This window comes from Corylus avellana, chromosome ca7 (genome assembly GCF_901000735.1).
Source record: "Corylus avellana chromosome ca7, CavTom2PMs-1.0".
Classification (NCBI taxonomy): domain Eukaryota; kingdom Viridiplantae; phylum Streptophyta; class Magnoliopsida; order Fagales; family Betulaceae; genus Corylus; species Corylus avellana.
Window position 1 is genome coordinate 712,638 of NC_081547.1, and position 15,448 is coordinate 728,085.

General features: G+C 36.5%; 3 protein-coding genes across 5 annotated transcripts; 1 reads left to right on the forward strand and 2 right to left on the reverse strand.

The window, feature by feature from the left end:
* Positions 1-7: 7 nt before the first annotated feature.
* LOC132188689 (putative glucose-6-phosphate 1-epimerase) lies at positions 8-4,140 on the reverse strand. Of its 2 annotated transcripts, none has more exons than XM_059603215.1 (10): positions 4,020-4,140; positions 3,733-3,843; positions 3,410-3,523; positions 2,715-2,766; positions 2,067-2,204; positions 1,724-1,822; positions 1,343-1,440; positions 684-791; positions 501-582; positions 8-229 (listed from the first exon to the last, which is right to left on the reverse strand). In XM_059603215.1, the coding sequence occupies exons 1-10, from the start codon at positions 4,085-4,087 to the stop codon at positions 164-166; spliced, it is 936 nt and encodes a 311-aa protein (XP_059459198.1). In that variant the 5' UTR covers positions 4,088-4,140; the 3' UTR covers positions 8-163. The 2 variants fall into 2 exon arrangements, with proteins under 2 accessions (XP_059459198.1, XP_059459199.1); XM_059603216.1 differs by having other exon boundaries at positions 3,733-3,916; positions 4,020-4,110.
* An 858-nt stretch (positions 4,141-4,998) lies between these two features.
* LOC132187381 (uncharacterized) lies at positions 4,999-6,753 on the forward strand. 2 transcript variants are annotated; one of them, XM_059601676.1, is made up of 3 exons: positions 4,999-5,315; positions 5,516-5,735; positions 5,824-6,753. In XM_059601676.1, the coding sequence occupies exons 1-3, from the start codon at positions 5,026-5,028 to the stop codon at positions 6,625-6,627; spliced, it is 1,314 nt and encodes a 437-aa protein (XP_059457659.1). In that variant the 5' UTR covers positions 4,999-5,025; the 3' UTR covers positions 6,628-6,753. The 2 variants fall into 2 exon arrangements, with proteins under 2 accessions (XP_059457659.1, XP_059457660.1); XM_059601677.1 differs by having other exon boundaries at positions 5,519-5,735.
* A 392-nt stretch (positions 6,754-7,145) lies between these two features.
* On the reverse strand, positions 7,146-9,818 carry LOC132187270 (laccase-11). Its single transcript, XM_059601535.1, has 6 exons — positions 9,694-9,818; positions 9,446-9,597; positions 9,084-9,328; positions 8,690-8,818; positions 7,682-8,605; positions 7,146-7,416 (listed from the first exon to the last, which is right to left on the reverse strand). The coding sequence occupies exons 1-6, from the start codon at positions 9,790-9,792 to the stop codon at positions 7,286-7,288; spliced, it is 1,680 nt and encodes a 559-aa protein (XP_059457518.1). The 5' UTR covers positions 9,793-9,818; the 3' UTR covers positions 7,146-7,285.
* Between the last annotated feature and the right edge of the window lie 5,630 nt (positions 9,819-15,448).

Here is a 15,448-nt window from a genome sequence, read left to right on the forward strand (position 1 = left end):
ATGGAAATACCAATCAAAGACATGTCAATTTAAATAGGAACTTTGGACAAGCCATATTATTTGTTTGTATAACTGGAAAACTTTGCAAAACTCAAATCAAAATACTGAAATTAAGACAGTAAGTCAATTGTCAACAAATTTAGCAACAGTGCTTAGCTACTCTTCAGTCAATGCTAAGATGCTGTGTCGCTGTCCAAGATTGTTCAGGCCCTAGCTGAACGCTTCCAATCTGAATAGGGAATGAAAAGATGCAGATATTTGATAAGTCTCTAGCATCAGGAATAACATACAAATATTGTCAATCAGCAGGGCACTTTGTTGCTGAACGATAAAGAAAAAGTAGATAAAACCAGTTTAGATGCTATTTTCCAATAAGCACTCTGTTGACTGAACTGGCTGGTTTGAATCGTTTGATGCATCATCAAGCCAGCAGTCAGTATCAAGAATACAGACACAAATCTAGGCAGTTTAACTTCGGAAAGAATATGGATATTTATTACCTGAGCATTTTCAACACAAACAAAATCTCTGTAGCAAGCTTCCATCTGCAGATGAGGGTTCCACAAAACAGCATCTGTCCAACTGCATGGGTAAGGAAAGAAAGCAAAAAATGTCAAGCAAAGATATATTGATGACAGATTTTGGTGGAACCAAATTTAAGGCATCAAAGGTTTGCAACTCACTTGGTGTTCTTGATAGATATTTTATCACCCAAGCCATTATCAAGTTGCAATTCATTAGGGGCATTCAGATAGACGCAATCTACAAATCCAGGAAAAGTGACCAAATCCCTGTATTGTTAAGAATGTCAGAAGATGCATAAAAGTCTTTCTGAAAAATTCATTAAGAGATTGATGCAAAACGTAAGGAGTTATGAGAATTCATGCTATCCTCAACTGTTTCCAATAGCGGTTAGAATAAATTAGGCAAATCATACTTTACTACCCAAAACTACCAGCCCTGTTGCAGTGTCCCCTTTAAACCCTAATCTGAAAGAATTGTTGCAATTTGTCCCCTATGGTCCAAATCAGGTGTTAAGTGTGACAAACAGATTTGCACGTGACCAACCAATAGAACAGTAGAATCTCATTTCTGGTCTTACAAAATATCCAAGTTATCGCTCTTGAGGATGCCTATGCAAAGAAAGCCCTCCTTAAGTATTGCTTAACATTCTCACAAATGACACCATTACAGTAGTAATTAACGAACTGCTTATTTTGGAAGTGAAATCTATATTGCAGACTTTTACCAGCTAATGACTAAATAAAAAGCAAAACATTTTAAATTTAATCCGCTCTTTAGTTGAATATGGGAAATTCATTATTTGAAAGATGATACAGACCTTTCTTCGTTACCCTCCAATGGATTCTTAGGATCTGGATCTTTATTCAGAGTTTTGCACCCTTTCAAACCTCTAACAGATGCCCCTGTCACAGAAGCCTACATGAAGATGATGAAATTTAATATAATAATTTGCAACTAATTTTGCAAGCAGATGTAATGCAACTGAATTCCCAAATACCATGTGTGTTAAGGATGAAATACGCAAGTCATTTTCAGGATCTCAAAATGAAATCATGTAGCAATTGCCTCGTATCTTCTTTCTTCCAATTTTAATCTTAAGTTCTTCCACCACTAAAAGTAACAGTAAATGAAATCTTATTTTGGTTCAAACCAGGAGGATGATAAATGGATCTCTTGAGCACAAAATGATGTTACTTACGTGGAAGTATGTATGCAAGGCCGTACTAAATGAAAATGGCTTATTGTCTGTATTTGTAATTCTTAGTTCGGTGGAAAGGCTTTTTGTAGTTAGAATGACCTGCAAAGAATTGAGCAAATAGTAAGTTATATTTGAAACCACATATTATTCAAAATGCAATATTACATGAAGAATCTAGAAGATACTAATACTATAACATGAAACCAAAGAAGCTAATTAGCTACACTCCATTAATGGGTAAAATTGCATCTATTGTATACATGGTACATGCCCAGGTGATGATTAGTTATCAGTGTTGCATAGCTTTAACATAATTTACATAAGAGGGAAGTGACCAACTGACCTTGTATAAAGCTTGAAAGCTGAAATCCCACATGGAACGACTATAAGGACCATCCTTTAGTAATAGAGTTACGACAGGATTTCCTTCCACATTTTCAGAATCAACAACTGACCAATCCACATTCCTTGCAAATCCATGCTGTTAATTACATAAAACATCTCCAGCGTTCAAACAAATAAATAATTAGAAACAAGAATAAAGTAACATGCGTAATTATTGGCAAATGCTAGAAGGTTTTCAAATAGAAAATCTTCAGGCTCTCGCAGGAATTGACTAGATAGGAAGAGTGCAATCATCCCTCACTTTTGGCTAGACTAGAACTTCTACCAATATTAGGATATACTTTTGTATCAATATAGCAATCAATCCAACCCTAATATCAATTTCAAGTGCTAGTAACTTAGGCATGAAAAGATCCATTGATAGCCAGCTGGTGAAGTGTTGGCTGTAGCCGCTGTAGTAAAACTAATGGGCTTGCTGCTTCCCAAAATCATGTATTCAATAGTTCATTAGAAATCAAATCATATCATGCAGTATACTTTCTTTTCTTTTTTTAATTTTTTGTTCATGAGCTCGTACCATACAGAACGCAGGGAAATAAATATGGAGACTATTAATGGAGATGGGCACAACTATAGAAGGCCATACCTGCTGCATTGGGCCAGGTCCAAACTGTGGGAAACAATGAGGAAGTCCTCCACTATTCCAAGAAAGACATAGTCAGTATCTAAGAATCCTAAGTTTTCAGGTAATAATAAAATTCAATACATGCACTGTATTAAGTTGTTACAGAAATTTGTGACTCCAAAAACACTGACAGAATTACTCTTTTGTCTCAATAATTCCCTTTAAACATTGAAAATGTAGGATATAAATTCTCTTTAGCCATTATAATTTTCCAGACACAAAGATATGTAGGGTTTGGGCACTTTTTTCATTGTGATGCACCCCAAGTGAAGCTTATCTGTGATCCTTTTTTTCGGTCATCCTTTCCAATTCAGTACATCTAACAAATTCATTTGATGATAATTTCTTGAACCATATTATCTTAAATAATGTCAACTGGCTTCAACTTGTGACCTCTTAACTGAGGTCACATGCAAAGCTCAACAGATACCAACTGTGCATCAGCTTGTTGGTATCAGTTTCTCAAATTTGGACAGACAGAAACTTCAATTATTGGAAGATGGTGACCAAACATAAAGATCAAATATCAAATATCTGACTCATAAGCCAATATGCTACATAACTCAAACCTCTATATCCAGCAATGGAGCAAACAAGTACAAAAAATGGAGGAAAACTACTCAGAGTTCAAGGTATGAGAGTGGCAGGAAGACAACCTGATTGGTTTTTTCTTATTAAACACAGCATCTGGCCGAACGAAAAGGAGGTCCTTTCCATTTGCAACTTTCCAAGACGTGACACAACCTCCAAATAAATACACATCAGCCTCGCTGCACAGAGCAAATTCAATCATCTTTTAGTACATTTTGAAACATCGGAGTTCTTAAAATCTCAACTATTTAAACCTCTAATTTTAAAGGATGTTAATTAAATTATTAACTAAGCTTTTGGGTAATCGATGGTTTAACAGTAAACGATCAACATTTGGAAAAAAATCGATAATCTTTCCATTCAATTAAAAATAAGAACCCGCACGCACCTTCCACCAGCAGAAGTGAGCACAACCTTGGGCAAGCTCCCTTCCCCTTCTGTGACTCTCACACCCATTGCTTCTTTGCTCACACTTGCATACGCCACACCGGAATAATACCTGTTCCAATAATCGTTTCCGTTTTGTTTCCTTAAATTTCCCGAAGTGTCCTATTCAATCGAAATCTGATTTGCTGCCGCATTAAACAATAATGGCAACCTATGTTGTCGTAAGCCGTAGGTGGAATTACATTCCTCAAAGATAACGAATTGAACAGAAATTATAGAGAAACTCACCGGTTGACTCGTCGAAGGTTGGGAGGGCTTAGGGTCGGGAGCGAGAATACCGTAGAAACCATCGCCATTTTCTTTAAACGGTACTTATGGTGTCTCTGCTTCACACACTCAGTAATGGCTGTAGTCGTTTATGCCGTTGGTGTTATTATGCTTTGTCAAAATTCGGATATTCTTTTTTTTTTTTTAAGAAAAAAAATAGTAACTTTAGATCTCCAATTCTTAATTTCATTTTCATTTTAATAATAAAAATTATTGTAAAAAATACAATTATGCTTGTTAAGCTTTTATTTTATTTAAAAAAAAAAAAAAAAAAATTGATGGCCATACCACCTCTTAATAAGCCGATAGCCACAACTACTCTGCTCAGAGAGATTGTGAGCCATATCTTATGTTGAGTAATACTATTTAATAGACTCTCATATGATTGTTATACAATTATGATGATGTGGTAGAGAAAATTAACATTTGAATCAACAAATACTTGTAAAAATTAATGGTTGATATTCGCTACCATATTATCATAATTGTATGAGAGTCGTATGAGAGTCTATTAAATATTATTTCTCACTTGCGGTAGGAGGTGATTATAGCTCCACTTCATCTAATCGTGGTGACCATGAGCCACCTTATGTGAAAGGAGAGGGAGGTCTCGAATTTAGAATTAGTCTAAATTTGGCTTGTCTCTAATTAAAAAACATTAAAAAAAAATTTGTGAAAAAACAAACGGTTAAGATTACAAAATTGAGAACTAATTCTAATTATTTGTCACCATAAACAAACTTGGTAGTGTTTTTTACAAAATATCCTAAGTAATATCGGATTTTTTTGGCACTTTTTTAAATTAATATTTTTCTTCTTCTTTTCATATTCTGCGTGGGCCATTTTGGGCTTTTGTTCATATGAGTATACAAGGCCCAAGCTTAGTGTACGACCCAATCAAGCAAGCCTAGCTAAATCGCATAGCAGCAGGAGGGAAGAAGAAGAAGAAAGAAGTATTGGGGGGTAAATGTTGAAATTGCGAGAATTTAGGGTTTGGAGGGAAGGGTTTGGAAGATGGATGAGCAGCGCGGTGATGAGCTTTGGGGATGGGACCCAGGGTGCTCTTGGGCTGCCCACAACGGTGACGGGGCTTGTTGGCGACGCTTACGAGCCCACTCGGATCCCTGGGCTCCCCTCCGACGTGACCAGTGTGAGTGCGGGACACTACCACTCCTTGGCCGTCACTTCACAAGGTCAGATTTGGTCTTGGGGTCGAAACAACGAATCCCAGCTCGGCCGCGGCCTTCTTGCTCCTAGGTCAATCCCTCTCTCCCTCATTTTCCTTTTCATCCAATTTTGATGAAGTTGTGTATTGGAGTTGAGATAAACATTTAGCAGAGACGTCCTAATGATTTATGGATACGTGCTTGATGGGTTCTGATCGTGAGTGGTTCATATCCAATTTTACATGGAAAGAAAAACATTACATTACTGATTATCAAAATTTGAATTTTTAGCAGAGACTCGTGGAATGAACCGAAGAGAGTGCAAGGGTTGGATAAAGTGAGAGTTTGTGCTGCATTTGCATCTGGGGTCATTTCTGCAGCCATTGGAGATGATGGGTCTTTGTGGGTGTGGGGGAGGTCGAAGCGTGGACAGCTTGGGCTTGGAAAAGGAATCGTCGAGGCGGTTACACCTTCCAGAGTTGAAGCACTTGCGGGAGAAAAGATAGCCAAGGTGGGGCTTTTATTTGAGTAAGGCATCATGGTTTATAATTTGCATGAGCTTGTGGGAAACATTGTTGAGGTGCATCTTCATTTGATAGGTGTCATTTGGTTGGGGGCATGCACTTGCAGAGACTGAGGATGGGAATTTGTTTGGCTGGGGTTATTCAGCTGATGCTAGGCTAGGAAAGATTGGGAATTCTTTTGAGACGTCTCCTTTGGATTCAACTGCGGGTATATCAGAAAACAGGGGACAACTCTCGAGCTCGACAATCGAAGTTGCCGAGAAGCTGGTTTTAGAAGGAATGGAGAAAGAGGAAAACATGCCAATAGTTTGGGAACCTTGTTTAGTTGAAGAACTACATGGTGTTGAAGTTGTAGACATTGCGTGTGGGCTTGATCATTCCTTGGTGCTTTGCCGTAATGGCGCCCTGTTGAGCTGTGGGAGCAACATATATGGTCAGTTGGGCAGAGCAAAGCAAGATTTGGGAATGTTGCCAGTTGACATAAGCTTTATTCCCGTGTCTATAGCATCAGGTCTTGGCCATTCTTTGGCAGTTTGCAAGGTTGCATCATCGGATACTATGGGAGATGCAACAAGCATTGTTTCATGGGGATGGAATCACAGTTCTCAGCTGGGAAGGACAGGGCCAGAGAATGTCCCATTGGAGGTTGAAGGATTGGGTGAGGAAATTCCTGTCTCAGTGTCAGGAGGGCGTGTACATTCCATTGCTCTCACATCTAAGGGAGAAGTGTGGGTTTGGGGCTGTGGCAAGAATGGCAGGCTTGGGTTAGGAAGCTCCTGTGATGAAGCTGAGCCAATTTTGCTCGACTCTTTACAAGGCTGCGAGGTTTTACAAGTTGTCTCAGGATTTGATCATAATCTAGTCCTGATTGCTGAATGATGTTAGCCTTAATAGAACGTCTGTGACTAAATTTTTCCTCTTTCTATGTCTCTGATATGACTTGTTGGATTCTTGAAATTCTAGTAGCTTTCATGTATTTGAATATAAATTAAATTATTAAATTCATTCTTTCATGTTAATTTAAACTTTTAAGATAAGTGGGATTTAATTTAGTATCAAAACAAAGGTTCCGAATTCGAACTTTGTTTTGATCATTTATTTTCAATTTCAATTCAATTTTATCTTGTGTTTCATTTCCTTGAACAAAAGGGGGAAACAATCGAGAATTGTTTTATTAAATAATCAAATTTATCTGTCAAATTTTATTATTAATTTTCTCACCGTTAAGATATTATCTTGTGAGTTTGTAAGAAGGTTGTTGCATGCCTGCTCACAAAAAACGTTACGATTACAAGTCCTATAAATTGTTTTGGAAGTTAGAAGTGATAAAGTGGACTAAAACAAGTTGTATTTATAATACATTTAACTTGGAAATTACAACTTTTTGACTTCCAAGCAAATCTTCAAATCATTTTTTGTAATTATTTCCTCAAATTTTACACTTGCAACTTTTGCAGGACGAAAGTAGAAAGCAGTTCCCACATAAAAATGTGGTTATACACAAACACACCATTCATTTTTGAAAACTCTACAAGGGCTAGCATGGTGGAAGATCCTTGGGCGGAGGGAGAACAGATTGATCTGGTCCTGCTCCATCTTCTACCAGAAATGCCGTTTTCAATCCCCAACCAGTATGGAGCTCCAAATGACAATGCATAAACCAAACACCTAGACAGTCACGTTAGGAGCATTAGTGCAATGATGCTTATTTGCAAACCACAAATTTTCAATTTCTAGTTTTTTTCTCGCAAAAAGATAATTGAAGAGGGATTAAAATCTCCTGGAATTTCCTGTTTGAGAGAATTCGGTAGAGAATTTTAGAGGATCGGAATCCTAATAAAAAATGGTGATATTTTGAGAGACGAAATTATATAGTTTATTAAAGTGAATATGTTGAATTGTAAATTCTATTGGTGCACTTTGCTAAAAGTACCTGGATTATCAGCTCTGAACCGAATGGCAGTCCAACCGCCTGTGGGAACTCCAACTGTATTTCTTTCAATAGGATCAACCAAGTTGTACTTGGCCGGATCTTTTGCGGGATCGAAATTTCCGATACCTGTCCCGACGACAAAGAAGTTATAGCCATGGAGATGGAATGGATGCGATTCAACTGTTAGAAGATTAGTATCTTGTAGCACCAGCTCCACCGTAGAATTAAAGGCAATTTTGCCAATCCTTGTTCCCGTGGCAGTTTCAAGATTTGCTGTAAGTGGTGCACCAGTATAGTTGAAAGGAGTTAGAGGCTTGTCAGGGAAATCAGTTCTAAATACTCCTTTAATGTTGAAGTAGTGAGCTTGGAGAAGGGCAGTTTGGGGCATCACAAAAGAGATGTTATTCAAGGAAGCAAGGAATTTAGTTCCATTGACACATGTTGGGCAAGAATTCTTTCCAAAACCCACAGTGTAAAAGAGGTTTCTATCAACTTTGAGGGGAACATTGGCAGGATACTGTGCAGAGTTTAAGCTCTTAATCTTCTCATTGTAGCTCAAAGCAAAAGCTGTGTCATTGGATGCCGGCAACAGGGGAAGGGTGGGGAGGACGGTGTTTGGAACGCCTTTGTATTGGAATATTGCGGTGGCAGTTTTATTGTCTATGGCAAGTGGAGCATCCATGAAAGGCCTGGTGGCCATGAAGTATCTGCTAGGGACTTGGTTAGCTTGGACCAAGACGTTTGTGGTTTGGCCAGGTGCAATAAGTATAGCCTGAGTGGTGAATGGCTTTGTGTAAACTGCATCAACCTCCACTACTGTCATGCTGTGACCAGCAATAGCAAAGAAAAGCTCATCGTTGAGGGCAGCGTTGACGATCCTTAGGAGATACGTTTTGCCTAGTTCAACCTCCATCACAAAAGTATCTGCGACAAGTAATTAAAAAAAAATGAAGGATTCGAAGTAAAGCTAAACATGTAAAATATTTAATTAATACGATTCGTATTTACGTTTTTCAGAGCATGGAAAAAGTGGCCCCGGCTTTCCGTTGATTGTGTGCGCATCAGACATATTCGGCGGCAAGCCCATTTTGGCCCCTTTCTTCTCAACCTCTTCCACATCCGCATGCCACCATTCTCCTGCAAAACAATAAGAATTACAGAAATAAATCTCCCGTGGTTTTTTAGAATCGAATTCCTCATAATTGGATTGCTAGCAATTTGGACAGTGAATGTAAAAGAATATTTATAACAACCCAAAAATTTGCTTGGACTAGTGGCCTTATATTTGCTCTCACATTTGCTTCGAAATTGTTAGAAGTCCAAATAGCAAAATTGCTAGAATCTTTATCGGGCTTTTTTGTTCCTTTACATAGAAGCTGAGTCTTAATTAGTTGAAACTCACCGAACACAATTTCAAATTCTTGGTGCGGCTGTGGGAAAGGAAATGGGGTGCCAGGCTTTGGCATGATAACAAATGCACCGTAGACTGTAGCCCTCAGCCAAAGAATATGTGCATGCCACCACAATGTTCCCCTTTGTCCTGTTACATTGAAGTCATAACTGTAGCTGCTCCCGGTCTGGATTGGGCACTGTGTAACGTAAGCTGGTCCATCAGCCCAACCATTTCTATATTGCTTCAATCCATGCCTGCAAAAATCTCCAAACAAGCCATTAATAAATTATAAAATAAATAAATAAATAAAATAAAAAAAGGTGGGAAAATCCCAGTTTAATTTGTATGATCAGCAATTATATCGTACGTACCAGTGAATTGACATGTTATATTGCGCATGGTTTGTTACGTTGATGATAACTCTATCTCCCTCTCTAGCATATATTGTAGGCCCTGGATATCTCCCATTAACGGTAACAATAGGCTTTGCATGGCACAATCTGCTCACGTTCTTCACTTGAATCTGAAAAAAAAAATGGAAATGAATTGAAGAAACCCGTCATCAACAGAGCAGATAGCTAAACTTTGTGCATGTGATGATATAATACAACAAACGCACATCAAATTGGTACTTCTTTATGGCTGCTTCAGCTGGGAAAGAGAATAAGCCAAGAAATCCAAAGAAAAGAAAGGCGACCCCAGAGAAAACTCTAGCCATTTTTGTCTGTGAAAAAGGCTTCTGGGGTTTAGTGTTTGTAGGGATCGATGTGCAATGGAGGTACAGATTTGAGGTATATATGAATGTGTGGAGATAATGATTGGGTATCCACAAGCTCTCTGTCTTGAAGGGTTTAAGGCTGCTGATTAGGTAGGAATTGTGAAGGAGTTGTACATCAAAGCTTGTAAGCAAAATACTGATAGAGACTTGCAACGATTGACTGACGTAGAGGCTGAGATTGCTAAGCCAAAGAAGTTCTCACAAACGTGAGGGTAATTTATATTAATTTTTTTTTTACTTAAAATATTTGATGATTTTGGTCATGAGAGGTACATACAGCCAACCCATGCCCCCAGGATGCACAAACTAAGCTTTATCGTCAAGGAAAAGGAATAAGCTTTTGGATGAAGATACTGTCAAGGATGATCTTTTTAGCATCCAACGGAAATATTCCTCCCAATTAGTCTTAACGGTGATAAGTACTGTAAAAGAGTTGAAATATTTTAGGATTTTGCTGATCTGGTGTAATATATTTTATTCGAATGGTTCAAACAATTAATTTTTTGGAACTAACCCCGAGTATTACCCGATTTGCGTGAAAGAGAGACGTTTTACACATGTTCAAAGTTTACTCAACAAAGATATAAGTACACAAAGTAGCCATAACTTAAGAGGGATTTCCTCGTCATAAAAAAAAAAAAAAAATATATAGACTACTGATTGAACAATGTTAAATGGTGGTTGAACAATGTTAAATGGTGGTTGTCAGTGACGGCAAAGAGGTAGTTGGCCACTCCTAAAGATTAGTTTGGAAAAAAGATGATTCCACCGCCAACAGCCACCCTTTAGCATCTTATCGACACCATTTTTTCTTATTTTTATTTGCTATCATGATTTGAACAAACCGTTTATTTTTAAAAGAATTACTCAGACAAAATAGATTGCACACCAAATCTCTGTCCAATTAAGGAGTTACTGTAATTGGGTTGGTCATGGAATCCCTGGCAATATCAGAATCATGCTTTTTACTAAATTTGTATACAAAATTAAATCAGAAGCTAGCCTTCCTCTCCATGCGCTTAAAGTAGTTGTGGCTCTTTTAGCTTGGTAAAGAGCTCATTCTTCTTACTATTTAAGCCGCTTCGTGGAGGAATTTCATATTGCTTCCCACCATCCCATTAAAGGTGAAGGAACTGAAATCTTAAAGCAAAGGAATGAGAGAACCATTATATATTTTTCCAAGGGTCCCATATATATCCCATGTATAATATATGTATTTATATTATGCGTGTGTGTGTGTGTTTTTTTATTATATATTTGTCTGTGTAGACGTATCATGGTGGGTTTGATTTTTTTAATGATGGTGTAAATAGTTGATTTTAGAAAAAAGAAAAAAAAAATCCATTAATTACTGAAAAAGATCATTCAATGTCTCGTTAACGAAGACCTTTCTTCTAATACCTTGGACAAAGTCGTTAGGGGTGCATGGTCTCTTCATGCTACTGTAGAAGGCATCCATTCTCTGTATCCAGAAACATGTTGGAGCGAATGCATGTGGGCGAATGCTTAAACTGACAATATATCACAAATTAAATCATTTATTTAATAATTTTATTAAAATTAAATAAACGGTAGAATCAAAGTTTAGACTTTGAATCTCGAAGCACCTATTATCTCAGAAGTTTAAAAAGTAAATTTTTTTTGTCTTTTTGATTGATTGAACAAGTCTGGATTACATATACAATATAAGAGAGAACTTATGAATTCGTGAATGGAGAGGGATTCGAACCCCCTCTCCCCTACTCCCCCTTCCTCCTCCTCCTGGTATTCCTACCAATACTTCGGTTTTAAAGACCGACGCTTTCAACCGTATAACCCAAACAAGATGTCCAAGTAAGAACATTCATGCCCATACTAATAAACTATTCATACCAAAAGTGTTATATCCGTTGATAAGTTGTGAAAATTTTGACCTACTAAAAATAATAAATTTAATTATTTAATTAATACCTCAAAAAAAAAAAAAAAAAAAGCTCATTTAGTAGATGCTTAAGAAAGGATGAAATAATAAAGGAAGAAATTTTTTGGATTATTAGGTTGGGCCAACAGGTACTTAAGTTGGACCTAAGACCTTGAGAGGATAACATGTATTAGACAGGCCCGAACTTCTGGGCCATAAATTCTGGCCCAAAAGGCCCGAACATCAACATTGATGGACTATAAATGTGTGGTTTATAAACTCCCCCAAAAAAAAAAAAAAAAATCCAAGGAAAATTAAATGTGTGTAATATTCTTAATAATGATTAATGAAATGTTAAAAGAATATCAAGCCAAAGACAAGAACAGTACACTTAGGGGTGCACCAAAACAACCTTAATTAACAAGAAAACCAGGAAAATCGCTTGTGCTTAATTAGAAGAGAAAAATAGGACCAATACTTTCCTTACCCAAATAAAATTACATAGATGTTTTGTGTAATTACTCTACCTTATAACATGGAGCGCCACGTGTGCTTCAAAGTTATTCATTATTTTTGGGATTAACATTTAAGAGATGATGTGGATATGCTTGTTTCATCCGTCTAATTAATGCAACGATTTTTTTTTTTTTTTTTTGGGTGTGGTGTATGCATGCATATCTAAAAATTAGCAATTGGAAAAAATGTAATTTAATTCGTAAGTTTCTAATTTTGACAATTCAATACTTATATAATTTTTTCCTGCGCAAATAAGGAAAGAATTACGACAATTAAAACACTAAAAAAATGGCGGACTCTCCGACAATAGACCAAAAAAAAAAAAATGCAAGAAATACAAGAGAAAAAGTAAGAAATTGGTCATAAAATGACCCGATTCTCTCATTAAGGGCTACAAAAAGCAGTTTAAGCGCCAAAACAGAAATTACAGGTATAATTACATGACCGTTTCAAAATCCTTCGACCCTAATTTGATACCGTATTAATACAGATAAACCCTAAATGCCAAATAAGTTAGGAATCTTTTACTGTAGAAATTGGAACGAGAGGTTCCAGGGGTAGAAGGTGGTGATACCCAGTCGGGACATATAGGTAAAGTATTTTGGGCATGACTTTTTATTTAGTCTAAAGTCGTCACATCTACAACTGTTACAAATTGAGTGCCAAACAACCAAAAACCAATTAATAGGGTAAATAGGTTTGAAAATATTGCCCACCAAGAAAGCAACTTTCCCAAGCACCGACGACCCTTTTTTTTTCTTATTGGTTTTCTAATTATGCTGTTTGTCAACGCTTTAATAGAATCCAATCCATAACCTTAAATAGAACTTTTGGATAAGAGGGAATGATTAACATTAATCAAGTGAGATTATGACCATTTAGGGGAGGACTCTCATGAGCATAAAAACACAATCCCAAAGGTTAAGGTAGACAACTAGACATAATCTTTCTTTTCTAAGCTTTATTTCCTTTGTTTCTCGGAGTTCTAGAGCTTTTTGGCCATCACCGTTAACTTAAGCATTTGAGGTATCTCGTGTTGTAAGCGTTTGAGGTAAACTTTTCTTATTTTATAAGTACTTTGTTCCGCTTGATTTGAAATCTTGAGAATTAATTTTAACGCTATCACAGTAAAAAAAATTGTGAGATTTGAATTATTCTATTGCTTGTAAAATAGTTTTAAATTTGTGTTTTTTAATTTATTTTGTAAGAATGAGTTGCTAAACTCTATATTTTTTTTTTCTAGTAAAATTAATTGTAAAAAGAAGAAAAGGAATGAGACCCCATTAACTTCCGCACACTTACTATAATTATTCACCTTTATCTGCATGCAATTCCGTGTGCAGCACCATGAATCCTCTGGCAAAAGAATTGATTAGGTATTGTCTATAGTCGGATTTACTATTTAGGCCCCTGCAAATTGCAGGTTACGAGATCCCTGCAATTCCTTGAATTACACTTGCAATTGCAAAAATCCAAGCTGTTTTATTTAAAAATAAACTGTTTAAATTAGGCCACTTTAATAAGAAAATAATAATAAAAATCAATTAAATACCCTTTAAGATGCCAAGCATTCGACCCCCCTCACCTCACCTTTACAGAGTTTTAAGTGTGTGATTGAGGTAAGTTAATCACTTGATGGGTGTAATGTGACCACCTCTAAAGATTCGAGAGTGGTTTTCATAACACAGAAGATACCAGCCACCACCCTTAAATATAAAGGGGTAGTCGGCCCACTCAAATCATACCCTTAGGATACTCAACCAATCTATGTAGGGTTAAGCCACTGTCTCAAGTGGTGTCTTGACTATGTACCTTATATAAAGGGTGGGTGGTCCAACTATCTATTAATTTCTTTTAATATTTCTGAATATCGTTGTATAGTATGTGGTCCAACTATCTATTAGTTTCTTTTGATATTTTTGAATACCGTTATATAGTACACCCACATGTCCGTTGGGTTGATACAACATTACTATTTTGCTAATAAGAATTGATAGACATTATCACGTTAGCTTAATGAAATATAAGTATAGTATATAAGATTGCTTGTGACACAATTAAAGCCGTGCATTTTGAAGGAAATGCTTAAATCTATAGAATTACAAGTAGCCCAATGGTCCCAATGTATCCACAGCTTCATGGGACATGTCAATTGTCGATTGTCAGCTGGCAATCAAGGGGATGGAAATTAAAGACTTTTTTACAAGTTGATGGAATATGCCATGGCTGTCAACTTTCACACAGAGATCGAGAATGATCGAGGAGCCTCAGTGTCATAGAATCCTCCAACTAATACCAGCCCGGCATATATAAAATTCATAGACAATAAGAGCAACCATTGTAAAAGTGGATCTACGTGGGCCTCCACAACCTCAGCCAACCAGACAACTAAGCCTCGACAATAATCATCAACTCCTTAGCTTTTAACGTGCACCAACATCTTTTTTTTTTTTTTTTTTAATTTTTTAATTTTTCATTGTTGTTATCTTCTTCTTGGTCCCCATTCCAAATGGAAGGTATGCTAGTCTTTGTTCTTTGATAACTGTAAACAGCAAAGCCAAAAATGCCCAGCCAAGCTTCACCTACTTGTGTACTTGGAGTCTACAAAGTCTAAGGCCCCTTAAATTCCTTTAAGATTTCGTCAATTTGCATGGCCTATCGATTTTATAGGAATTCTTTCATATTTGTTGTTTAGATTATTGATTATACGAACAATAAAATTGTCAGAAATCTTGATTCTCTTAAAATTGTTGACTCGTGTTAGATAACAGTGAATTTTCTTGTGTGCCGATCAATATTTCATTTTACAATTCGAAATAAATTTTATAAATTTAATGGTATATGAACCGTTTTAATTCTTCGTACTTAATCTTCAATAGGGTAAGATGCTATTATAGTGATGCTTATAAGTTATAAATGAAGTGTGGCCATCCAACCTTCCCTTTAAAAAAAAAATTAAAATGATACAATTGTCTCTTAAATCCTCCTTTTAGACTTTTGCCATGCAACTGTCTCGTACATCACAATGCAAAGTATTTGACTACAAGTCTATTTTCTCTTCACAAATCCCTAAATTTTTTTATTTAAATTGTCAAACTTCATATTTTTAGGCTCAGAACGTTCACATTCGGCTTAACAAAATAGCCATGTAGCTAAAAGCTCATCTTACTTGGCTCAACA